The sequence below is a fragment of the Mytilus californianus genome, unplaced genomic scaffold, assembly GCF_021869535.1.
Source record: "Mytilus californianus isolate M0D057914Y unplaced genomic scaffold, xbMytCali1.0.p SCAF_1, whole genome shotgun sequence".
Lineage (NCBI taxonomy): Eukaryota > Metazoa > Mollusca > Bivalvia > Mytilida > Mytilidae > Mytilus > Mytilus californianus.
This window is the reverse complement of record NW_026262581.1, coordinates 79864259-79892150: the sequence shown is the minus strand read 5'-3', so window position 1 is coordinate 79892150 and position 27892 is coordinate 79864259. Positions and strand designations below refer to the sequence as shown.

At 33.5% G+C, this 27892-nt stretch overlaps 1 protein-coding gene across 3 annotated transcripts in view; it reads left to right on the top strand.

The window, feature by feature from the left end:
- The first annotated feature begins 4955 nt into the window (after positions 1-4955).
- LOC127708177 (ATP-dependent RNA helicase DDX4-like) overlaps positions 4956-27892 on the top strand; it is a 57322-nt gene continuing 34385 nt past the window's right edge. For 2 of the 3 annotated variants that reach the window (XM_052213041.1, XM_052213027.1), the window contains exons 1-4: positions 4959-5340; positions 8835-8860; positions 9329-9378; positions 24719-24997. In XM_052213041.1, coding sequence (XP_052069001.1) covers positions 5293-5340; positions 8835-8860; positions 9329-9378; positions 24719-24997 — 403 coding nt within the window. In that variant the 5' untranslated portion in view covers positions 4959-5292. Of the gene's footprint in view, positions 5341-8834; positions 8861-9328; positions 9379-24718; positions 24998-27892 lie in introns of all 3 variants that reach the window. The other variant, XM_052213033.1, reaches the window with a different exon arrangement.

Genomic DNA, 27892 nt, shown 5'->3' with positions numbered 1-27892 from the left:
AAAAAGTCAGGATAAAATAATAAAAAAAAGAGGCAGGACCGAACAGAGTAATAAATAAAAAGACAGGACAGAGATTACAACTAATAAAAAATGCCCCCCCCCCCCCCCTCCATAAAAATCTATTGGTAGCTCCCTAAGCAATTTAGTGACATTTGTTTGTTTGTCTTCAATTTGCGGATCACTTCCTTTCTCACTAACTTTTGATCCCTTAATTAAACAACTAAAGCCACACTGAATTGCATTAGGGAGAAATTGTAAGTTGTCAACTGTACATAAAAACAATTCATTATTGTAAATTAGGGATATAGAACTTGTTCCATTTAAGTGAATTATAAGATTATCATAATCACAAGCACATGCCACCTTATAAAATTCATTACAGACGTCCCTTATTTCAAAAATATGATAAAAAGTAATATAAGATAGCTTTTATAGTGTATTTTCAGAAAATACAACCAAACAATTGGGGTAACAAAACTCGTTTTCTTGGTACAAGACAAAATGTGTAAATTTACTGTGCATTCTTTTATAAAATCAGTTTATATAAAATTTGCATATTTCATTAAAGATTTAGACTAATTTAGCAGTCTTCACGCTTAACCACAAGTCCACAAGCCCAGGCTTGTAAAATTGCTTTAGGTTTGTAAAATTCTCCCCTACAAGCCAACAGAATCCAACTAAAATTTACCTAAAATTGAGCTTCGGGCTTGTGGATTCAAAAGTTTATCGTGAAGACTAATTGTTTTCTGTTATTTTACAATTCAATATGGTGAAAGACACTAAATTTGACTGACCATGAAAAATTTCGTATATACCTTAAAGTGTTATATTAAGGTATATAGGAACAAAATTGCCTGTGGACCGTGTGACTGCTTTATAGCCAGTCAAGGTAGTTAAACACTCCTGTACAGTAGTAATCTATCCAAACACATCAAACCTAGTGTATTTGCGCCCGAGTTGTATATGGCAACTTCGTCTTTTCTGCTTCCCAAATTAATTTTACAATGATTTGCCGACACATCACAGTCTATCCTTGATGTATCTACCGCGATGGAATCTTTTCTGTAAATTCATTACAATCTTGCTTACATAATCCTGAACCAGTTCAGGAACTGTTTTCACGAACACCATTTCAACTGCACATGTACAATATATATCATACTAATCATTAATAACCAATTATTTTGTTATTTTATTTTGTTCAAATATTATATTATGTTATTTTGTATACTTTGTTTTGTAATTACAATGATTATTCTGCTCAGTAATGGGCGCCGTGATTGGCACAATAAAATATCTTGTATCTTGTATCTATACTTCTTCCTGTTGTTCTTTCCAAATTTTGTTCGAATATTTCTAAAAGTTCCACGTTTTGTGGAGATTATTATACAAGGGTTCAAATTAACCTCTCAACAAATTTCTCTTACTGAATAAACTGCCAATGATCACTTTATCTTTCACTGTTTGAACTGTTTCCCTCTGTAGCTTATGGTGTAAATTGATTTTATAGGTACCGAGTCTTCTTTCTGTATAAGGCTTTTTGGTGTTTCAATGATTTTTAATCCTTCAGTTTTGTGCTCAGTTTGTTTTGCTTGTTCATTTCTGCAACCCTCATAAACCTGTGTTCCAATATCTAGGTATTTGACTGACATCTCAGACTGATTGTGTTTGTTTATTTCATGATTTAAGGTTTGTCAAGCTTCATTTCGTCTGTCTGTGTTTCATGGGCTTTCGTTGTACTTTAGATCTGCACCTTGTTATCCACAAGATTGGTGTCACATTTGTTACTTCTTCCATAAGAATTGATTTAATACTGTTATAGCTGACTATAAGATATTGGTTGTGCTAATTATTGAAGACCGTACGGTGACCTATAGTTGCTTAAATCAGCTTCGTTTGGACTCTGGTGGATAGTTACCTCATAAGCAACCATACCACATCTAAGTTTATACTAGTTCTTTTTAGTGATCTATTATTGATCTTCACTTTAGATCTACGGAATGCTTTACACAAGGCTTTGAGGTTACTAAGAAGGAATCGCTTGGATTGCTGTGAATGAACATTAAGCTGACATTAGAGTTTTCAGTTACATAAAAATGTTACTGTTTTATCTCCGTTTGAGAATTTTCAAATTGTAGTTCTAGAGCATTTCGTCCACAGTTTGAGATCCAAATTCTGGTATTTCATTATTTTCATTTCATTTTCAATCCGCATCTTGCCATAGAACGAAAATAAGAGTCAATCCACTGTTTGCAGCCTTTTACTTGGCATTAAAAGTACGAGTTGGTTTGTGAACACGAATAAATGAAAAGAGCATTGGGGTACTGTTGTTTCAAGACAATGCTTCTGCAACAAATCCAAAGTCGATTGCAACTTGGCTTTTGCATCCTTGGTGCTTTCAAATGCAGATTCAGGGGGGTGTAGATGCCCTCTTTAGCCTTAGAATTATTCGTATTTTTGCGTACAAAAATTGTAAAAAAAAAAACCATTTTAGAGCAGTAAATGTTTCTATCGTATTTTCTGTTTTAAAATGCTGTACGCAATTTTTATTTGCATATTTCAAACAAATGTTATTCTCATCTGTTCATGGTGTTGTATGAAATATCCAAAGAAGTACAGTGGTGATATTTCAGTGTAAGAGAAAAAAACAGTACTTAGGGGGAAATATAATAGAACTATATATATATTCGAAGAAGAAAGACTACACTTTGCCACAGGAATAGACTAACAGATACACGGCAGTCAATAAAACACATCACAGAAAACTAAACATTTATCATCACCCCCCCCCCCCCCCCCCCCCAAAAAAAAAAATTAGGGTGATCTTAGGTGCACTGGAAGGATAAGAAGTTCTTTCTTTACTAGTAATGACACCCGCCTTATTGTTCACGGTATTTAAAAAAAATTAGTGACAAGTCACACTTCATGACATCAAAAACAAGGAAAGGTGACAACAAAAACTGAAACAGGATTGTGGCTATCATATACCGCAGTATGGAACATATAGGTGGTCATCTAAGACAGATATTTCACAAGTCAACAAAATCATGATGGTGTACATAAAACTTTCGACGAGATGCCACCAGCTTTACTTAAAACTAGATACATAGATTTGGTCTCTGGTGGATAGTTGTCTCATTGACAATCATACCACATCTCCGTATGTTAACTTTATCATATTTCAAAAGGTAGAAGACATGGGTACTTCATACCATACATACAACTGGAAAATGAGGGCATATTGCATAGTGACATACATTAAATTTAGCCTTGTAATATGCCATCTACACGAGGCATCGGATTTAACTTTCCAATTGTAATCAGACGTGGCTACGAATTTAAACGTCCCGCAAAACCCAAACGGATGCCCACTTTGGCAATGGTTTTACTATGATATCGGAAAACGACCCAGGGATTACCATTTCGCATTAAGGGGCGTGTCCCTTATGGAGCTATGCATATGGTCAATGCATAGACTTTTTACAAGTCTAACTTGGTGCTACCTTGTTGATGGGACCCCATTTTTTAAAATCCTGGACCATTTTGCTATACCATGTATACCTCAGCCATCATTTTGGGTTATAACGAAAGGTGACAAAAACAATAGCCATCTTTACATTTTAGCCTCAATATTGAACAATATATTTCTATACCTCAGCCAACCTTTGGGGTTATAACGAAAGATGACAAAAAACATTAGTCATCTATACTTTTTAGTTTCAATACTGAAAAATATACTGGTGTTCATATCATATTCGAAGATCTAAATTGCCTAGATCTATACCAGTGGATTATCGGATTTATCGAATCGAGATAGTTAAATTATCAATTTTAAAGTCTGAGCCTTGGCGAGGACTTTAAAATTTATAATTTAACTATCGAGATTGGATAAATCCGATAATTCACGAGTAACTATGTAAGAATCTGTTTCTCTAATGATTAAAAAATACATTTTCATTTTTTGTTAAACCAAAATCCCCTTCGAGTGCCTTCCACATTTCACAAAGTTGTCAATTTCATTAACACCTGTTAACATATTTTGAGCTGATAAAGGTTATGACCCTTAAATTCATTCAATCATCTTCTGAGATCACCGGCAACCACACGTTGATTAATTTTTTTTATACAATGAGTGCAGAAAGGTATAAATTGTCAAAGAATTAGAGAAATATATATATATATACAGACAGAAATGTTTAACTGAGACCATGATAGATCTGATCTTTGTGGACACATCCGGGTTATTCAAAACATTTCTTTATCCTTTATTTTCAATTTCTCAGTGAAAAAAGTTCGTTTTCGTGCATGTTTTTTTTTTTAAAATATTTTTCCTGAAAAAACCCATCCCGCCACAAAAGATGGTGCCTAAGCAATGATATTTCCCAAGAAACAGAAAAGCACATTAAGATTGACAAAAGACAACCACTTAAAAGGTTTCTGGCAGGGATAGGCACATGAACACGTCGCTTATTGGGCTAGTATAGTTTTAAGATCTCGATCAATCCTCCCTTTTCAATCATGTGTACGGTGAGTGGACTAACAATTAATTTTAAGGTATATATATAAGGGAATAAACGCCAATAAAAATAAATGACTTGAAAAAAAATATGAACTCTATAATACCAGTATAAATGATAACAAAACACAAGGACAAACAAAACATTGTGTTGCCTTTCTCTTTTGAATGGTTTCATATTTTGTTATCCCAGGGTTTTGTTTAGCTTATTTAAAAAAAATACTAAACATTATTGGTTTTGCTCATTGTTGAAGGGGGTTGGCATTCCGCATAACAAATTTAAATCTTTTCCTTAAGATCAATCATCCTATTAAATGAGGTCGGAGGTCATATCTTCGCATGTGATAGCCTCATAGGAGGTGTGCCATCATTGGCAGAAATTCGTTTACAAATATAGGTAACAAGCCAGGGGACAGCACTCTTCAGTCATCGGAAGGTGCGCTTTAATAGTTAATCTGCGCATGAGTAAGAGCGGGAAGAAAGGCAAGGGAACTGACAGAACGAAAGGGTTGAAAGGGACTACACAGCCCTGTTTGAAAAGAAGAAAATTGACTTACATTAACAATGACAGCAGTAGAAGTACTTTAATATTGTTCAAAGAGTTGAAAGTGGCATGCAGGAAAATGTTACACTGTTCTAATTATAACATTCGTTTGTTTTCACTGTTGAACTTCATGTGACCATATTTTTTATTTACACGTGGTTAATGAAATTTTACAAGTGCGATGAATTTGCATGTTTAGTTAGTTTTTTAACAAACACCTTATATCAGTACAATGGAGTCCTGGGACGACGAAATTGTTATCCCACCAAGTAATGGCCGTGTAAGTATTTTGCATTCGATGAATGTCGTGTAGAATGCAGTGCAAACTCATATTTTTATTTTTGCTTCTTGTAGCTACATGTATAGTGTTTTCTGTAGTACGAGCTCAATCATTAACTATCCTTTTCATCATTAATTTTATCAATTTAAACTTCATTAAACATTTAAAACTGGTAGCTGCAGTCAATCTTTTTGTTCATTTTGTGCGAGAGCATTTATAGTTCATAGTGTTAGTAAGAAAACCTTGGTCAATCATTGTTGTATCAATTATATCATAAACCTTTGGCAGAACATTCTCCTTAATGTAATTTTGATCGCATTCTGATTGGGATTAAAGGCACTGTGGTCCAGTAACATCATATTCGCATGCACAGCTGAATAAACCGTGGGTTTCGAGTTCTAGTTATGAGATGACTCATTGCCTATAGCAGAACACAACACACTGATCAATTTAATCCAATTATGTCAGGTAATTAAAACCTTGCAAGTGGCTGGTGGCAATAGGCTACTTCCTGGTTATGGCAGCCATATTGAATAGGGGGCAGATCTTGTGGATGGAGGGGGAAATAGCAAGAAATTAGAGGAAACCCTATGCATGATTCCAAGCAACTGTTGTGTATCAAAGATGTTTTCATACGACCGCAAAATTTTTTTTGCGTCGTATAATGCTATCATGTCGTCCGAAGACGCATTTAGTTTCCGGACAATAACTTTAGTTAAAGTGAATGGATCTCTATGAAATTTTACCATAGGGTTCAATACCACAAAAGGAAGGTTGGGATTGATTTTGGTGGTTATGGCACCAACAGTTAAGGAATTAGGGGCAAAAATAAGCATTTTTGTAACTTCCAGACAGTAACTTGTGTTAGTGTATGGATCTCTCTGACATTGTACCACAAGGTTCCATATCACAAAGGGAAGGCTCTAATTGATTTTGGGGGTAATTGCCTCAAAATTTTAGGAATTAAGGGGCAAAAAACAAGCATTTTTCTAGTTTCATGACAATAACTTGTGTTAGTGTATGGATCTCTCTGACATTGTACCACAAGGTTCCATATCACAAAGGGAAGGCTCTAATTGATTTTGGGGGTAATTGCCTCAAAATTTTAGGAATTATGGGCCAAAAAAGGGGCAAAAAACAAGCATTTTTCTAGTTTCATGACAATAACTTGTGTGTAAGTGTATGGATCTTTTTGAAATTGTACTACACGGTTCCATATCACAAAGGGAAAGCTGGAATTGAGTTTGGGGGTAATTGCCCAAAATGTTTAGGAATAAGGGGCCAAAAATGAGCATTTTTCTAGTTTCCAGACAATAACTTGTGTTCAAGTGTACATGTATGGATCTCTCTGAAATTGTACTGCAATGTACCATGCCACAAAGGGAAGGCTGGGATTGATTTATGGGGTAATTGCCTCAAAATTTTAGGAGTTAAGGGCCAAAAAGGGGCAAAAAACAAGCATTTTTCTAGTTTCAGGACAATAACTTGTGTGTAAGTGTATGGATCTTTATGAAATTGTACTGCAAGGTACCATACCACAAAGGGAAGGCTGGGATTGAGTTTTGGGGTGATGAATCATAAGGGGGTTCAATAAATTGGGGGGGGGGGATTTTTTTTTTCTTTAAAATCTTCCATTTTAAGTTGGTTATTTTTGATTTATATATAAAAGCAAATAATAATGATATGGTTTGATTTCATCAAAAATTGAAATATTGGGGTTCTTTGATATGCTGAATCTAACCGTGTATTTAGATTCTTAATTTTTGGTCCCGTTTTCAAATTGGTCTACATTAAGGTCCAAAGGGTCCAAAATTAAACTTAGATTGATTTTAACAAAAATTGAATTCTTGGGGTTGTTTGATATGCTGAATCTAACCGTGTATGTATTTAGATTTTGGATATTGGACCATAATAGGTAAATTAAAAAATTTTAAGTTCTTAGACCACATTCATTCTGTGTTGGAAACCTATGCTGTGTCAAATATTTAATCACAATCCAAATTCAGAGCTGTATCAAGCTTGAATGTTGTGTCCATACTTGCCCCAACTGTTCAGGGTTCGACCTCTGTGCCCAGCAGAACATTTTATTTTAACATTTTCACCTCCATTATGAAAGTCGTCCCCTTATTCATTATGGCTGTACCAACCATGAAAGGGCCTATTATTATTATCCCTGTTGACATAATTTAAGCAATAGTACAGCTAATGCCTATGCTTACATACTGACACACTGCATATACAAAATAGAAATGATTGACCAAGAGGTCTGCAAAGATGCCAAGCAAACAGCTCTATGACTTAATCTGCTTTATTTAAGCTTTAGATATATGCTTAGATGTTGGCAGTGGGTCATCAGCAACATATTTCCAAGTAAACAGAACAGCTTACCTTCATTGCATGCAAGGGTTAAGCTACAAGTTTTAAGAATATGTATTTCTTATTTAACTTTCATAACTATCTTGTCCTTTTGAGTAACATTTGGAACATCTCATTACCATTCACTTCAGTACAAAAAAATGTATGATAAATTCATATTTTTGGAAACTGTTATATAAATAATCTGGCATTGAACAACTATAAGCATTTTGAAAAAAATACATTTTTGGGTTGCTTGTCTACTTCCTAAAATTCCATTTTTGGAAGACAGGAACACTGCTTAAACCATTTGAAGCACCCCTAGATTGAAGAAATATCTGATCATGTCTAGATTACTTCCAGAAAGGAATTTAAGGGAAAGGTCAGAAGGTATTTGTAAATGAATTTGAGTAGGTTGTGTTTCTACAGTTAAGTCTGATTAATGTAAGAAATATTAAAAATAAGATTTAAGAAAGTGTCTGAAAAAAAAATATTCTTTGGACAATTTATATGGAACTTGTGATAAGAAGTATATGGAAAGTCTTATTATAGATTAATGTACAGTTTAGGTTAATTTTGCATGATATTTTATTTTATCTTCAAAAATTTAATCATGGTTTGTCCATGACTAGCACTAGTTAAATCACTTGCATGTTGTTTTAATTGTTGTATTTTCAGGTAGTACAATAGACTGGGAAATATGCAACTGGTTTTTATTTTTGATATTTTTTAACAAATGAGTTCCATTTCTCTAAAAAAAAATATATAGAATACACAGTATGTCATATGGTATATAAAATCACGTACATAATTTTAATTTGAAGTTGCACTAGATTTCCAGTAGCAAGTACTACTTGAATAACTGTTATTTGATCTCTTAAACTGCTAACTACTAACAAATTTGTAAGTCATTATATATAAATATTGATTCAACTTTCTTATACAAATGTAACATTCTTTGTGCTTGGGTTAACTTTAAAGTAGAGATTGTCAGATTGTAATTTAAAAAAGATGATGTTTATAAATCTTTTAATTGTTTTTCTCTGAATTCTTATGAAAACAATGTATTAAATTTCACTTTCATTTCTGAAAGTATGAATTATTTGAAAAGATATCTAATACTTCTTTCTTTATTTTAGACTCAAGGAGGTTTTGGGCGTGGTGGGTAAGTGACAGAATTTTGCAGTAATTAATACATTCATATATTGTACTAAAATTTGTGAAAAAATGAAGTCACTAAAAAAACATGCCAGATCTTGGCTCATGGTGATGAGATGTACTGAGCCTTTTTGAGCGATTCAGGCTATTTGAGTAAAGTTGTTAAAATATGTCTTCCTGCTGCCTTCTCTTTTCAGATGACATTATTTTCTTAACAAAATATGTTTCGAGGACATGTTTACAATCTCCAACTGGGGTCAAATCTCATGCCATGTGCATACAGGTCCAATTTAGATAGAATAAAAATTGAACCAACCTACATGTAACTGGTAATAGTAAATTAGTATTCAGTATTTCTTTTTTGAAAGTGTGAAAAAAAAACTTCAATTAAATTTAACTGTCAAAATCTTAGCCAATGACACTTTAAATTTATATTGCTATTAAGAAATGTTATATCAGTTCATTTATTTCACAGGTTTGGAAGAGGATCCACCTCACCAGGGTCAACATCAGCTCCTATACCTGGTAAGTACAATTTTTATAAGCATTGAATGCCTTTTGGGACATTTAATCTGTAAACATTGAAGTGGTATTAAATAGATGTAGGGTGAAATGGTTAAATGAAAAATATTACAAACAAGGTTTGGGGGCAAATTTTGTGGATTTCCTGGGTATGTGTGAACTGTGAATTAAACAGTCGATGAAATACTAATTTTGTATTGGCTAGTACATGTATGCAGACTCGTGTAAAACCATGAAAATAAATTCACAGTATATATTAGAATTGCTGTATTAATTATTTTAACATGTATAAATCAAGATAAATTTTCTTTAAAAATGTTTGATTTTTGTCGAGCCTGCGACTTTTGTCGCAAAGGCGAGACACAGCGATCCTACATTCCGTCGGCGGCATTCACAAATATTCACTCTGTGGTTCAAGTTTTTGAAATTTTAATAACTTTCTTAAACTATCCTGCATTTCAACCAAACTTGGACAGAAGCTTGTTTATGATCATAAGATAGTATCCAGAAGTAAATTTTGTAAATAAAAAATCCTGTTTATCCATATTTTACTCATAAATGGACTTAGTTTTTCAGTCAGTTAACATTACATTCAATCTGTGGATAAAGTTTTTGAAATTTTAATAACTTTCTTAAACTATCCTGGATTTGTACCAAACTTGGACAGAAGCTTGTTTATAATCATAAGATAGTATCCAGAAGAAAATTTTGTAAAAAAAAAATCCTGTTTATCCGTATTTTACTCATATATGGACTTAGTTTTTCTGCCAGTTAACATAACATTCACTCTGTGGTTAAAGTTTTTCAAATTTTAATAACTTTCTTAAACTATCCTGGATTTGTACTACACTTGGACAGAAGCTTGTTTGTGATCATAAGATAGTATTCTAAAGTAAATTTTGTTAAAAAAAATTTCCTGTTTATCCGTATTTTACTTATAAATGGACTTAGTTTTTCTGCCAGTTAACATTATGTTCACTCCGTGGTTAAAGCTTTCAAAATTTTAATAACTTTCTTAAACTATCCTGGATTTGTACCACACTTGGACAGAAGCTTGTTTATGATCAAAAGCTAGTATCTAGAAGGAAATTTATTTCCTGTTTTTCCGTATATGGGCAATAATTTGGTATTGGGACCGTTTCCGATAACGATAGAAAAGTAATAAAATATTGTATTTTGTTGAGAGAAGTTGTTGCTCCACCATCAAATGCTATTATTTCTATTAGAATATAGGTGCTTTCTAATCTCCCCTAGAGAGAACTTGAAATAAACAAATATTTAAGATTATTCGGCCACTTTTGTATGTCGTTTCTTAGCGTTATTTTCGCTTCCGAAGTGCGTAACGCTGCCCGATTTAAAGATAATCGTCGCCTGCAAAATCGTAACTTTTGCTTTCGAATAATAAAGAACATCGATCAAAAAGAATAGTCAGAAGAAATTGCCGAAAACTATAACTATTTTTGTAGCATTTGTAAGAAAAGTAGCGTTACTTTGGTTTCCAATTTCGTAACACAAATTTTAGATGGTGTAGTCTGCTTTATTGTAAATGAATTCTTCATAACAATATGCAAATATGAACTCTCGCGAGATGTTCAAACAGGTAAATCAGTGATTATTTACATTCTAGTTTTGTTCTTCGTAATAATTAAGTTAGAAAATGACGTTATCGTTATGCGTTACATTTCACACGAAACAGAAGTCCAGTTATTTACATTTTATTTATTAAAATTGTTTTTGTCGTTTAGTCCAAAATCATTTCCGGTCATACGTGAAACATGTGGCAAACATGTGATTAAGCGCTTACTGCCGGGTATATGAAATATTAGGTCTAAACATCGTTTTTGTTTTCAACGGGATAGTAGCAAGCACATTCTGTAGACTGTTTTCATATTGTTTAAAAAAGGAAAATATAATTTTCAAAGAGATTGCGACGGGGATCTATGATTTTTCCTACGTGCATAATGCAGTCTTCACAGTTAACTTTTCAACCTGCAAGTCAGTATGACTTGTGGTTCATAAATTTTTACTAGTCCCCAGAAAATTCTACAAGACACACAAATTATTTTCACCGCTGAGCAGCGCGAAGCGCTGCGAACCATCTAGGAGGGTCTGGGGGCATGCAAAAATTAGATGCAAAATCCTACATTCTGAGAGCTTTGAGTGTCATATTTTGAAGATAAATTAAATAGGAATAACATTGACAATTGGAGTAAAAAGTAGCTGTTATAATAATTTTATTCTCTTAAAAATTTAGAAAGAAGGTGCCTTCTCTAGAATGCTGTAACATTTTTCAGCCTCTGATGGTTCAGCTGCAGGCTTCTCATATTTAGAGCAATAAATTTGTGACTCTTATTCTTCTCGTGAATTTTAATAGTATCCAGTTTAAAGTTGTCACTACCTGGGGTCACAAACTGTGAATCCATTTTATGTTCTGTGCACCATGAACAGAACATTTTGTTTTTCAACTCATACATCAACCACGGACTTCCTTCTAACCAACTGGAAAGGAAATGACGCGACCGTGTAGCGTCGTACTTTCTCTTCCTTACATTTTCATCGGCGGGGGGCTAAAACGGCTTCCTTGGACGAGCTCCGCCAGTACATTGCCGAAGAAACATTTTGGGAATATAAGTTAGGGGGAAGGAAACCAATGATCTTTCATTTCATACAATGTCTCGATCCAGTATTAATCGCAATACGTTTAATTCATGTGAAAAAGCGCAAAATAGAAACCGATTTATTGGTATCACTAATTACCAAAGACGCAAAGAGCGTACCAACTACCAATAAATCTACAAGCCCAGTCGGACTTTTGAACAACAAATTTGACAAGTCCGTGGCCGATTTTACTGGCCAGGACCGTCGGACTTGTGGCTAATTTCGAAGACTGATAATGTTACATACTATCTTGAGTGAAAATAAATGCCCAATGACTTGACAAAATCGATTTCTTATTCGAGGGACGTTACAACACACTTTGTTTCCGGATAACGATGAAAAGATTCCTTGGAGAATTCATATACCATTACGTCTCTTATCATTCTGCTGAAGCTCGTTGAATTGATTTTGCTTTAGCAGTAAATTGTACTTGATATTTTAGGTAAATGAAGATAATTTTTAAAAAAATGAATGTTGATATACCGTTACACTTGGAATGTACAGAGTTGGTATCTTTGTCACAATTTATTTTTTTATGCCCCCGCCGTAGCGATGGGGGCATTAAGTTTTACCCTTGTCCGTCTGTACGTACGTACGTACGAACGTACGTCCGTCCGTACGTCCCAAAATTGGTTTCCGTCCTCTAACTTGAGTTTGCCTCAACCAAATGTTATGAAACTTATACACAATGCTTATTACCACAAAACACAGATCAAGTTTGAATTTTGGTGGAGTCACTTTAACCGTTCTAGAGTTATGCCCCTTTATAAATGGAAAAATTGCAAAATTTTTAGTTTCCGTTCTCTAACAAGTTTGCCTCAACCAAATGTTATGAAACTTATACACAAGGCTTATTACCACAAAACACAGATCAAGTATGAATTTTGGTGGCATCACTTAACCGTTCTAGAGTTATGCCCCTTTAATAATGGAAAAATTGCAAAATGTTTAGTTTCCGTTCTCTAACTTAAGTTTGCCTCAACCAAATGTTATGAAACTTCTACACAATGCTTATTACCACAAAACACAGATCAAGTTTGAATTTTGGTGGTATCACTTCAACCGTTCTAGAGTTATGCCCCTTTATAAATGGAAAAATTTGCAAAATTTTTATTTTCTTCTAAATATCAAGTTATTTTTAAAATTGGAGTTATCTTCCTTTGTCCATGATTATAGTTGAATCAACTACAATGAATGCTTTATACAATGCAATGTTTAATTTTGACTTCTACTGATAAAACACAGATCAAGTTGAATTTGGGTAGTGTCACTTTAACCATTATTGAGTTATGCCCCTTTATAAATAGAAAAATTGCTGAATTTTTAGTTTCTGTTCTCTACTTAAGTTAGCCTCAACCAAATGTTATGAGACTTACACACAAAACTCAGATCAAGTTCAAATTTGGGTAGCGTCACTTTTACTGTTCTTCAGTTATGTCCCTTTATAACTATATGATATGCAAGCGGGGGCATCATCTGTGTCCACATGTGGACACTATCCACATTTATTTTAATTTTAATAATATTCAGCAAACACTTTTCAAATATGCAATAATATTGTCAAAGGAGAAGTAAACTTTTACCATGCATGACTTAAAAGGAAGTACTTTATCGATTTTAGCCCACTAAAGAAGGTTAACATGTGGAAACCATGTAGATGGTGTACAGGTCACAAATATAACATGATGCCTACTATAAGATTTTAGTTCCAAGTTAAAAGTTTTTTTACTTTACTGGATTAATAGGAATTTGACATTGGAATTAATTGTATAAAACTGGAATTTTAAAACCAATAATTACATTTTTTTGGCTAAAACATCAAGATACAACGATTATGGTATCCTGTATCACTTAAGAAAACATGGAAATTTCTGAATAAATTGCACTATTTTTTTCAAAACAAACACATATTTAGGAGTTTTGTAGTAATACTATTACATTTAAGACAGATTTTAACCAGAGATGCAAATCTAAATGCATAAGTATGCCAGTTGTAAATCAATACATGGAAACCGCCAATGTTGTATCCAGTTCAGTTGTATGCGTCACAATTTCATAGCTTTTCAAAAGTGTTATTTCCCTTCAGGTAAGTAGTGCCGGTTCACTGCCTGCATGGCAAATATATCAAAACACTTTTCTTTTCAACTTAAAAGTAACATTTTGCTTTGAAAATATGTTCACCTATATCAAATTTGCCATGATAAAACATTGCATGAAATAACATGTCACTTTAATGTTGACATGTAAAATAAGCTTTTTACAGTTGCCCTTGCTGAAAGGAACTATAGGGTTCTGTTTAATCTAAGGACTTGTGACTTTGAAGATCGGTCATAATTTGTATTGAATGATCAGAAGTTACAATCAAACTTGTGACCTTTAGAGAAACAAGCCCAATAACAACTTACCAAAATTTTTTTTAATCAGATTTATATATTTGTGGTCACAAATTTTGGAAAGAAATTGAGTGAAATAAACCGGGCTATTCTTTTTTGTATATCAGGTTTTTGGTTATATTTCTGTAATCCATGGTACTTAATTGTAATTTTCCAGCAGTTGTAATGAATGGGTGTGAACAATTATAGGATTTCATTGAATTTCTATACACCGAAAATAATGTTTTGTATATGAAATCTTGTCTATATAAAAAAGAAGATGTGGTATGATTGCCAATTAGACAACTTTCCACAAGAGACCAAATGACGCAGAAATTTACAGCTGAGCTATAGGTCACTGTACGGCCTTCAACAATGAGCAAAGCCCATACCACATAGTCAGCTATAAAAGGTCCTGAAATCACAAATGTAAAACAATTCAAACTTTTATTGTATATAAGAAGATGTGGTATGAGTGCCAATGAGACAACTCTCCATCCAAGTCAAAATTTATTTAAGTAAACCAATATAGGTCAAAGTACGGTCTTCAACACGGAGCCTTGTCTCACACCGAACAGCAAGCTATAAAGGGCCCCAAAAATTACTAGTGTTAAACCATTCAAATGGGAAAACCAACAGTCTAATTTATATAAAAACATGCAATTTTAATAAAAGCCAGGGACAGGGTGGACGTTACAAGATACTACTTATACTGTGGATAAAATGGACATCAAAATCATTAAGGATGGCATATTTTGGTATTAATATTGATTCAATCATAGGGTCTTTGCATCGGAAATAAACACATTTATTCTAAAACCAGTTGTTGGCATGATAAATGTTATGTTCTTCTCATATATTTTATGATGGTATGATACTAAACCCCTAACAGGAGGGATTGTACTTGATTTTCATATGATAAAGACCTAATCTTTCAATCAGTTTAAATGAGGTTTGGAGCTTACATGTCAGTAACTGCTAGTAGTCCTTTGTTCATTTATGTATCATTGTCATTTTGCTTAGTTTCTTTTGTTACCTATTCTGACATCGGACTCGGACTTCTTTTAAACTGAGTTTTACTGTGCGTATTGCTATGCAGTGGCGGATCCAGAAGGGGGCGTAGAGGGCGTACGCCCCCCCTTTTGCTTACACTTTTTTTTTTTTTGTAAAATGATTAATCAGACTAGACTTCGTGAACTTTGTCATTTCCCATGTATTTAATTTTTATGCGACAATTCTTGACTTATAAAGATATTTTTCGCTCGTATTTACTGTAATATATTATTGATTATGTCAAAGTCATGTGATTCTCTACGGTGGAGTTGACCAGTTCGTCGAAAAAATTGTCACTCAGTCATTTTGAAATTCAAATTACAGTAACACATTGCTTAGGCTGAGGATGACAAGCATGACGCCTTCAAAGCGACAAAGTATTTCACAATTCCACCCAACAGAAAGTAATACTCTATAACACTCTCATGAAAAAAAAAAGTTCCACAGCAATATTATTTACCTACGAAAACATGTTTAACCCCACACGCCCCAGCCCATTAATAACATTGCTGAATAGTGATCCCCAGTCAGTAAGCTCTAGATATAGATTTAAAGTCTAAGGTATGGACCATTTGATCTGAGGGGGCAGTCTGAGATATTTTAGAGAAAAAATTATGACCCTGATTTTTACCTTAAACAAAAATTCTGGCCGTATCTGGATTGAAAACAATAATCTTGTCCACTTTTTTCCTATTAGAAAAAATATTTTCAACAGAATTATTTAGCATTAAATGAACATGATGAATAAAAAACGGGCGTAATTTTTTTTTTGAGAAGGGGGGGGGGGGGGGTATGCATGTGAATCCCATATCTGACCGGAATGTCTGTTTCGCCGTACTGATATACTGAATACTTTTTTCAAGGCCCGACTGCAACCAGCCTGCTGTGTGTGGCCTATATGTCTCCATGTGTCGACCGTCATTCACAACTTCATTGTCATTTCCGACTCATTCGTAGCCTTTGGTTGATTTGGAACCCCTCACTTCCCTTGTTGGGTGAAACATTTCAACCAAACATTTGGATGAAAATTGCTTGTTTGTCTTTCTTCGTGTCGGTCGTATTGTGAATTTCATTGAATAGCCGTATATCTTGTTTACAACAAGAAATCTGTGAGGTTATGCTAACTAACCATACAACAAACGAGAATTTTCCATGTCCATTTTTTACTGACAAATCCCACATCAAATATATTAATTAGTACATAGCTTTGGATCCATCTAATCATTTCATAATAGACAATTGATGGAGAGAATACGGCACCAACCCTACACTTTAACTATAAAATGCATTTTACACTTATTTTATGTTTTTTAGCCAAAAAAAAATCCAAAAAAAAATTCAGCCAACTTTAATACTACGCCCCCCCCTTTCCAAAATCCTGGATCCGCCCCTGCTATGTGTTTCTTTTTTCTACATTGACTGGAGGTAAAAGGAGAGGGTTGAGATCTCACAAAACATGTTTAACCCCGCTGCATTTTTGGGCCTGTCCCAAGTCAGGAGCCTCTGGCTTTTGTTAGTCTTGTATGTTTTTGTCGAGCCTTCGACTTTAGTCGAAAAAGCGAGACATGGCGATCCTACATTCTGTCGGCGGCGTCCACAAATATTCACTCTGTGGTTTAAGTTTTTGAAATTTTAATAACTTTCTTAAACTATCCTGGATTTCTACCAAACTTGGACAGAAGCTTGTTTATGATCATAAGATAGTATCCAGTAGTAAATTTTGTAAAAATAAAATTCCATTTTTTTTCCTCCGTATTCTACTTATAAAATGGACTTCTTTTTCTGCCGGGAAATATTACATTCACTCTGTGGTTAAAGTTTTTCAAATTTTAATAACTTTCTTAAACTATCCTGGGTTTGTACCAAACTTGGACAGAAGCTTGTTTATGATCATAAGATAGTATCTAGAAGTAAATTTTGTAAAAAAAATAAATCCATTTTTTTCCTTATTTTACTTTTAAATGGACTTACATTTTCTGCCAGGAAACAACATATTTACTCTGTGGTTAAAGTTTTTAAAATTTTAATAACTTTCTTATACTATTTTGGATTTGTACCAAACTTGGACAGAAGCTTGCTTATGATCAAAAGCTAGTATCTAGAAGGAAATTTTGTAAAAAAATAAATTCAGTTTTTCCGTATTTTACTTTTAAATGGACTTACATTTTCTGCCAGGAAACAACATGTTCACTCTGTGGTTAAAGTTTTTAAAATTTTAATAACTTTCTTATACTATTTTGGATTTGAACCAAACTTGGACAGAAGCTTGTTTATGATCAAATGCTAGTATCTAGAAGGAAATTTTGTTTTCTTCCAGTTAACATTACATTCAGTCTGCAGTTAAAGTTTTTAAACATTTATTAGATTCATAAACTCTCCTGGATTTTTACCAAACTTGGACAGAAGCTTCTTACAGTCAGAAGATAGTATCAAGAGGAATATTTTTATTGATTTACTACCTCATTTTTTTTTGAGCCTGCGATTAACAGAAAAGTAGGCGAGACACTGGGAACCCTTACAAATTTTTATACGACCGCAAAAAAATTTTGTGGTCGTATATTGGTATGACGTTGGCGTCGTCCGGCGTCGTCGTCCGAATACACATTGGTTTTCGCACTCTAACTTTAGTTTAAGTGAATGGATCTCTATGAAATTTTACCATAAGGTTCAATACCACAAAAGGAAGGTGGGGATTGATTTTGGGGGTTATGGTACCAACAGTTAAGGAATTAGGGGCCAAAAAGGGGCCAAAAATAAGCATTTTTGTAACTTCCAGACATAACTTGTGTGTTAGTGTATGGATCTCTCTGACATTGTACCACAAGGTTCCATATCACAAAGGGAATGCTGGGATTGATTTTTGGGGTAATTGCCTCCAAATTTTAGGAATTAGGGGCCAAAAAGGGGAAAAAAACAAGCATTTTTCTAGTTTCATGACAATAACTTGTGTGTAAGTGTATGGATCTGTCTGACATTGTACCATAAGGTTCCATATCACAAAGGGAATGCTGGGATTGATTTTGGAGGTAATTGCCTCCAAATTTTAGGAATTAGGGGCCAAAAAGGGGCAAAAAACAAGCATTTTTCTAGTTTCATGACAATAACTTGTGTGTAAGTGTATGGATCTTTATGAAATTGTACTACAAGGTTCCATATCACAAAGGGAAAGCTGGAATTGATTTTGGGGGTAATTGCCCACAACGTTTAGGAATAAGAGGCCAAAAAGGGGCCAAAAATAAGCATTTTTCTAGTTTCCAGACAATAACTTGTGTTCAAGTGTATGGATCTCTCTGAAATTGTACTGCAAGGTACCAAACCACAAAGGGAAGGCTGGGATTGATATTGGGGATAATTCCCTAGAAATTTGAGGAATTAGGGGCCATAAAGGGGCAAAAAAACAAGCATTTTTTCTAGTTTCAGGACAATAACTTGTGTGTAAGTGTATGGATCTTTCTGAAATTGTACTGCAAGGTTCCATATCACAAAGGGAAAGCTGGGTTTGAGTTTGGGGGTAATTGCCCTAAATGTTTAGGAATTTGGGGCCAAAAAACAAGCATTTCCAGACAATAACTTGTGTTCAAGTGTATGGATCTCTCTGAAATTGTACAGTTCATACATGTGAACCTCCTGACGGGAGTAGAATAATCCCGTTTTCAGGGGTCTCCTCCCGACCTCCCGTTGAAGACAAAAAAATCCCGTGTATGAAATATTTCATGAATGAAAAATTTCAGCCAAACATATCTGGTGTAACTGACATTACTGAAGTTATATTTTACCTGTAAATCAATTAAAATGCATAATTATATGGCCTCACTTGTCACCTTGGGTGTCAAACGTACTGGTAATAAACGATTTTTACCTCAGGCTAACTGCCGTTGTGTAATAAAACTTTGTTTATCTAAAATGAATGTTGGGTTACTTCCCTTGATTTATCCCTGTTTTAAGTTACTTTCCTTTAAATAATGTAAATTTTTAAAAGAATATAAATAAAATATAAATTGAACAAATAATCATAAAAGGATGGTAATTAAATGATTTTAAATGTTTTAGGACAAATAAAAAAATAATAATTTGAAAATTATTTGAGGGTTCTATACTTCCTTTCAAGGCTTAAATTGAAATTTATATAATAACTATGACCCATGACTGCAGTTTGAATGTGTTACTTATCATGCATTAAAAATCTACTTGCATAAAGATAAAAATAAAAGATCTACTTGCAGATAGATAAGCAAATGTTCTGATTGCAATGAATAATGGTAAAAAAAGATATGACCTGAAAAATTTAAAGAACATACTGAAAAAGAAGAATGTTAGATTGAACAAGTTGAAAGTTTAAAAAGATAGAGAAAATTTATAAGTACAAAGGTACTATAAACATAATACATTCCGATGGAAAGTTGAAGAAAACACACTTTAACAGACAATTTCTACAGCACACGGTTACATTTACGACAGAATTTATGTCGATAAAAAACATCTGATCTGAGTCCTAATCTCCAAAACTCCTGATCTTAGTTTCACAGTCCATCACATGTATGTGTACTGCAAGGTACCATACCACAAAGGGAAGGCTGGGATTGAGTTTGGGGATAATGAATCATTTGGGGGGGGGGGGATTTTTTTTTCCTTTTTTTCTTTAAAATTTTCCATTTTAAATTGGTTATTTCTGATTTATATATAAAAGCAAATAATAATGATATGGTTTGAATAGATAAATTAAAAATTTTTAAGTTCTTAGACCACATTTATTCTGTGTCAGAAACCTATGCTGTGTCAAATATTTAATTACAATCCAAATTCAGTGCTGTATCAAGCTTGAATGTTGTGTCCATACTTGCCCCAACTGTTCAGGGTTCGACCTCTGCGGTTGTATCAAGCTGCGCCCCAGCGGAGCATTTTATTTAATTTTAGTTCATTTATATGTTTTGGAGTTTAGTGAGACATCCATTTTCACTGAACTAGCACACAATTTTATTTAGGGGTCAGCTGAGGATCACCTCTGGGTGCGGGATTTTCTCGCTGCATTGGTGGACTTCGGCTGTTGTCTGCTCTTTGGTCGGGTTGTTGTCTCTTTGACATATTCCCCATTTCCATTCTCAATTTTATTTTTATCACTAACATATTGGATATTCCAAACATTAATATGTTTGTTGGATCACATTTTGTTTTGTGTTCAATAAAATTTAGAAATTTAAAATGTCCTGCATCTTTCCAATTGAATCAAAAGTGAGAGCTGAGAAAGTGCCTTCCAACACCCCCATACATTCAGTTCTGGAACAGCCCTTTATAGAAAAGTACATTATATAAGATAAGTAGCACTAGCTAGATCTCCCAGTTTATACAGTGCTTGAATTTTCTGGTTAGTGACGCATAAGCACAAAGTGTAAACCATGCAATTGTGTTACAGAGCTAGCTAGCACATTGCATTGGGTTTCTAAGGGTTAGTAGGCACATGTGCTACATATAATAGTGAAGAATTATAACAAAAAGCAAGAGAAAATACATTGGTAGTCAAAATCAGTTGGCGCCCAAAAATAATTTATTTTAGTGACACCCTTGTTTCTATATTCTCATAGTTTTTATTGTCTATTGGAAAAAAATTATCAAAAACAGTCCTAAATTTAAAAACCAAAGTTATAAGTAACATTATCAAGAAAAAGTTTACTGTTCAGATTATTTTAAGCTGATTTTCCAATAAAATAAAACTAAAAAAAATGCTTTCGGTTTCTTATGGTTTCCTGTCGCATTTAAAAAAAAACCTTAATTTAACATTGAAAATAGATTTTAAATATTAACATGAAGCAAGTAACACTAGTAATTGTGTTCATTTATGTCTTGAAATAAATTGTGCAAAATAAAGAAAATAAAGTTTTGTTTCCTGTTTGGTTTCCTGTCACGAAAACGGTGAATCACAATGGATTAATTTTTGCTCGAAAACCCCACTTGTTCCATTAATACTATTCTCACACCAACACAACCCACAGAATAAAAGTTAAAAGTTTTAGAACTTAAAAAAAAAGAAACCAAAGGCCGAATACCAAATTATTACCCATATTACTTATAAATGGACTTTTATTCCAGTTAACATTACGTACAGTCTGCAGTTTAAGTTTTAAAACATTTATTAGATTCATAAACCTGCTTGGATTTTTACCAAACTTGAACAGAACTTCTTACAATCAAAAGATAGTATCTAGAGGAAAATTTTTAATAATTTTTTCCCCATTTTTGTTGAGCCTGCGACTAACAGCAAAAGTAGGCGAGACACTGGGTTCCACGGAACCCATACAAATTTTTAACAGTAAATAGAACTACAAGTGACTAGATTACTTGGGCATTACCTATGGATAACAGGTGTCAAATGTTAATTACTTAATCAACAGTACCCCTAATAAATGTTCACAAAACAGGAAAAAAGTAATAAAATTGATTTTTAAAAACTGCCTAAAACAAAATTATTTCCTGACTTATCAGCATGATAAAAATAAGTCAGACAATATAAAAATAAGATGTGAAGCATGAATTAAAAAATTATCAAACTAGTATTCACTATGATGGAACATTGTTAAATATGATTTATCATATCTATATAACAAGTTTAGTATAACCAAGTTGGGCATGTACAGTGAAAATGTGTGATTTATTTTATAAACAGTTTACTTAAGGAATTTACCATACCAAATGTTTCATTGTGAGATTGAGTTCTTGTGATACAAGAATATGCTTTGAAAGAATTTTGTGTTCCTTGGTGGAACACTGATATTAACTCCAATTTAAATTTTACACAATATTTTGGTATAACTACATGGATATTCAATAGCATAGAACTTTTAGTTCCAATTTTGACTTTGATGATCGACATAAATGAGCCCACTTATAATTAATCATAGAATTTAGAAACATTTAATGATAAGAAATTTCTAAGGAGTACATTGCTCTTTTATATTTCCTACTGAAAAACATTGCGAACACACAAGTTATCTTTCTTTCTTTGTTGCCCGGATGAAATTGTAAACATGGTGCTTCCATTTATTGAAAATCATGTCAAAATCAACAGAAATTTATGGATTTTACTGGAATTTGAAGTAAGGGAACATTTTTATACGCCCGTTTACGGGACGTATTATGGTATACCTCTGTCCGTCTGTCCGTCCGTCGTCAACATGTCGGACATTTACTCAAAAACGCTTTAACCAATTTGCATAAAACTTTGGTGAATTGTTTATATCTATTAACGTGAGCTCCCTTTCGTTTTTTATAAATTTTAGATTTTACGTTTCTGAGTTATGGGGTTTTATTCATTAAAAAAAGGGGGATTTTCCAGTTTTCGGACAATAACTCAAGAATGCTTTCACTAACATTCAAGAAATTGTGGTGAATTGTTTATATCAATTGACATGAGCTCCCTTTTGATTTTTATAAATTTTAGATTTTATGTTTCCTAGTTACAGGGTTTTATTCAGAAAAAAAGGGGATTTTCCAGTTTTTGGACAAAAACTCAAAAATGCTTTCAGCAGTTCTCATGAAACTTTGGTGAATTGTTTATATCTATTGATGTAAGCTCCGTTTAGAATTTTATAAATTTGCATTTTACATTTCTGAGTTGTGGGGTTTTATTCATTAAAAAAGGGGGGATTTTCCAGTTTTCAGACAATAACTCAAAAATGCTGTCAGCAATTCTCATGAAACTTTGGTAAATTGTTTATATATATTGATGTAAGCTCCCTTTTGATTTTCATAAATTTCTAATATGACATTGAGAATGAATTGAACTTTATTTGTTTATAGTCTGAAAACAGATTTACTAAGTATTGCGCAACAGCACAGTGTATTACACAACAGCAAGAAATCTTTAATTGAATATAAATTCAATTCATATAACCAGTTTCAAGTTCTTTGACTAGATTTATTCAGAAACCTATAATATGTCAAATATTTAATTACAATCCAAATTCAGACCTGTATCAAGCTTGAATATTGTGTCCATTTTTGCCCCAACTGTTCAGGGTTGTACCTCTGTGGGCTTATCAAGCTGCGGGGATTTTCCAGTTTTTGGACAAAAACTCAAAAATGCTTTCAGCAGGTCTCATGAAACTTTGGTGAATTGTTTATATCTATTGATGTAAGCTCCGTTTAGAATTTTATAAAGTTTACATTTTACATTTCTGAGTTATGGGGTTTTATTCATTAAAAAAGGGGGGATTTTCCAGTTTTCAGACAATAACTCAAAAATGCTGTCAGCAATTCTCATGAAACTTTGGTAAATTGTTCATATATATTGATGTAAGCTCCCTTTTGATTTTCATTAATTTCTAATATGACATTGAGAATGAATTGAACTTTATTTGTTTATAGTCTGAAAACAGATTTACTAAGTATTGCGCAACAGCACAGTGTATTACACAACAGCAAGAAATCTTTAATTGAATATAAATTCAATTCATATAACCAGTTTCAAGTTCTTTGACTAGATTTATTCAGAAACCTATAATATGTCAAATATTTAATTACAATCCAAATTCAGACCTGTATCAAGCTTGAATATTGTGTCCATTTTTGCCCCAACTGTTCAGGGTTGTACCTCTGTGGGCGTATCAAGCTGCACTCAGCGAAGCAGTTTATTTTTGGAAGAATTGAAGCCAAACTAATATACTATTTTGACATAAAATGCTGTTTTATGTACAGAAACACTTAATATGGACATCGTTCAGTGTAAGGAATTTGTACAACGTCGTAAATTTTCAAACTTTAGGGTTAAAAATTAACGATTTTTTCAATGCTGTAAAATAACAGATTTGATTTTTTTCTGACATATAAATTATTAAAACATAAACAAAACTGTCCATGGTTAAGTGAATAAAATAAAGACATAAATAACTACAGATAAGTTCTCCCTCTTGTGTCACAATAGCCAGGGAAGCCATTGTCTCATAGTAACTTGTCAGGGCTGCTATCGGTGAAAGGGTTAAGGTTAATTGTATTGTATTCCTAGATTTCAAATCAGAAGCCTATACATAAAATTATGTTCATGCTCCAATAATACGAACGTGCAAACCTTGTTGAAATAATTTTTTGTGCTGTAATAGAGGCTAAAATCAAATGCTTCATGCAATAATAAATACATGTAAAACTTATACACTCGGTGGCCAAAGTTTATAGATTTTTGTGTTATGAATGCCATTCTTTAGGGTAATTTTAAACATGCATATCTTTGTTTGATCATAATAATTTTCAAGTATTTCCTACCTGTCATATAGGATTTGGTCGTGGAGTTCTTCGTGAAGGCTTTTCTACACAAGCACAAGTGAATGGGTTTTCTGATGCAACAGAAGGAGTAAAGGAAATGAGCATATCTAAACCTCCTGCCTTTGGAGGAAAGCCTGGTGGCTTTGGTTCTCAAAATGGTGACACCAAAAGTGGATTTGGTGGTGGGGGATTTGGAGGAAAAAGAGGTGGAGGAGATGGTGGATTCGGCAGCAAAGGGGGGTTTGGAGGAGGTGGTACTGATGGAGGATCCAAATCTGGTTTTGGAGGAGGTCTGTTTATACACTTTACAATGGAAGTCAACCTCATCAATATTAGAAATCTGCATGTTTGTTTCACAATAAAAATTATCATGAACAATTTTTATACGACCGCAAAAATTGAAATTTTTTGGTGGTATATTGGTATGACGTTGGCGTCGTCGTCCGAAGACACATTGGTTTTGGCACTCTAACTTTAGTTTTAGTGAATGGATCTCCATGAAATTTTACCATAAGGTTCAATACCACGAAAGGAAGGTTGGGATTGATTTTGGGGGTTATGGTACCAACAGTTAAGGAAATAGGGGCCAAAAAGGGGCCACAAATAAGCATTTTTGTAACTTCCAGACAATAACTTGTGTGTTAGTGTATGGATCTCTCTGACATTGTACCACAAGGTTCCATATCACAAAGGGAAGGCTCTAATTGATTTTGGGGGTAATTGCCTCAAAATTTTAGGAAAAAAGGGCCAAAAACAAGCATTTTTATGCGACCGCAAAAAAATTTTTGTGGTCGTATATTGGTATGACGTTGGCGTTGTCGTCGTCCAGCGTCGTCCGAAGACACATTGGTTTTCGCACTCTAACTTTAGTTTAAGTGAATGGATCTTTATGAAATTTTACCACAAGGTTCAATACCACAAAAGGAAGGTTGGGATTGATTTTGGGGGTTATGGTAATAACAGTAAAGGAATTAGGGGCCAAAAAGGGGCCAAAAATAAGCATTTTTGTAACTTCCAGACATAACTTGTGTGTTAGTGTATGGATCTCTCTGACATTGTACCACAAGGTTCCATATCACTAAAGGAATGCTGGGATTGATTTTGGGGGTAATTGCCTCCAAATTTTAGGAATTAGGGGCCAAAAAAGGGGCAAAAAACAAGCATTTTTCTAGTTTCATGACAATAACTTGTGTGTAAGTGTATGGATCTTTCTGAAATTGTACTACAAGGTTCCATATCACAAAGGGAAAGCTGGGTTTGAGTTTGGGGGTAATTGCCCTAAACGTTTAGGAATTTGGGGCCAAAAAGGGGCCAAAAAACACATTTTTTTCTAGTTTCCAGACAATAACTTGTGTTCAAGTGTATGGATCTCTCTGAAATTGTACTGCAAGGTACCATACCACAAAGGGAAGGCTGGGATTGAGTTTGGGGGTGATGAATCATAATGGGGGTTGAAAAAATTTTGGGGGGGGATTTATTTTTTTTTCCTTTTTTGTTTCTTTTAAAATTTTCCATTTTAAGTTGGTTATTTCTGATTTATATTTAAAATCAAATAATAATGATATGGTAGGAGATACACACCAAACAGGATGTGTAAATTATTATATAATAAGTATTATGCAATAGCAAGAAATTTTCAATTGCACAGTATTGCACAATAGCAAGAAATCTTCAATTGCACAGTATTGCGCAATAGCAAGAAATCTTCAATTGCACAGTATTGCGCAATAGCAAGAAATATCCAATAGCACAATATTGCGCAATAGCAAGAAATTGTCAATTGTACAGTATTGCGCAATAGCAAGAAATATTTAATAGCACAGGATTGTGCAAAAGAAGATACTTCCTATAAATTGCTTATTTCTTGACCAATTTCAATGGGGTTTTATTCTTGATTTCATGGGGTTCTTTAATATGCTGAATATAACCGTGTATTTAGTTTTTGGATTTTGGGCCCCGTTTTTAAATTGGTCCACATTGAGGTCCAAAGGGTCCAAAATTAAACTTTGTTTGATTTCATCAAAAATTGAATTATTGGGGTTCTTTGATATGCCGAATCTAACTGTGTATTTAGATTCTTAAATTTTGGTTCCGTTTTCAAATTGGTCTACATTAAGGTCCAAAGGGTCCAAAATTAAACTTAGTTTGATTTTAACAAAAATTGAATTCTTAGGGTTCTTTGATATGCTGAATCTAAACATATATTTAGATTTTTGATTATGGGCCCAGTTTTCAAGTTGGTCCAAATCGGGGTCCAAAATTAAACTTTGTTTGATTTCAACAAAAATTGAATATATGGGGTTCTTTGATATGCTGAATCTAACCATGTATTTAGATTTTTGATTTTTGGGCCCCGTTATCAACTTTGTCCACATTGAGGTCAAAAGGGTCCAAAATTAAACTTTGTTTGATTTCATCAAAAATTGAATTATTGGGGTTCTTTGATATGCCGAATCTAACCATGTATTTAGATTCTTAATTTTTGGTTCCGTTTTCAAATTGGTCTACATTAAGGTCCAAAGGGTCCAAAATTAAACTTAGTTTGATTTTAACAAAAATTGAATTCTTAGGGTTCTTTGATATGCTGAATCTAAACATGTATTTAGATTTTTGATTATGGGCCCAGTTTTCAAGTTGGTCCAAATCGGGGTCCAAAATTAAACTTTGTTTGATTTCAACAAAAATTGAATATATGGGGTTCTTTGATATGCTGAATCTAACCATGTATTTAGATTTTTGATTTTTGGGCCCCGTTATCAACTTTGTCCACATTGAGGTCAAAAGGGTCCGAAATTAAACTTTGTTTGATTTCATCAAAAATTGAATTCTTGGGGTTCTTTGATATGCTGAATCTAACCATGTATTTAGATTTTGGATATTGGACCATAATAGGTGAATGTCCAATTTAAAATTTTTAAGTTCTTAGACCACATTCAATCTGTGTTAGAAACCTATGCTGTGTCAAATATTTAATCACAATCCAAATCCAAAGCTGTATCAAGCTTGAATGTTGTGTCCATACTTCCCCCCAACTGTTCAGGGTTCGACCTCTGCGGTCGTATCAAGCTGCGCCCTGCGGAGCATTTTATTCTAGTTTCAGGACAATAACTTGTGTGTAAGTGTATGGATCTTTCTGAAATTGTACTACAAGGTTCCATATCTCAAAGGAAAAGCTGGGTTTGAGT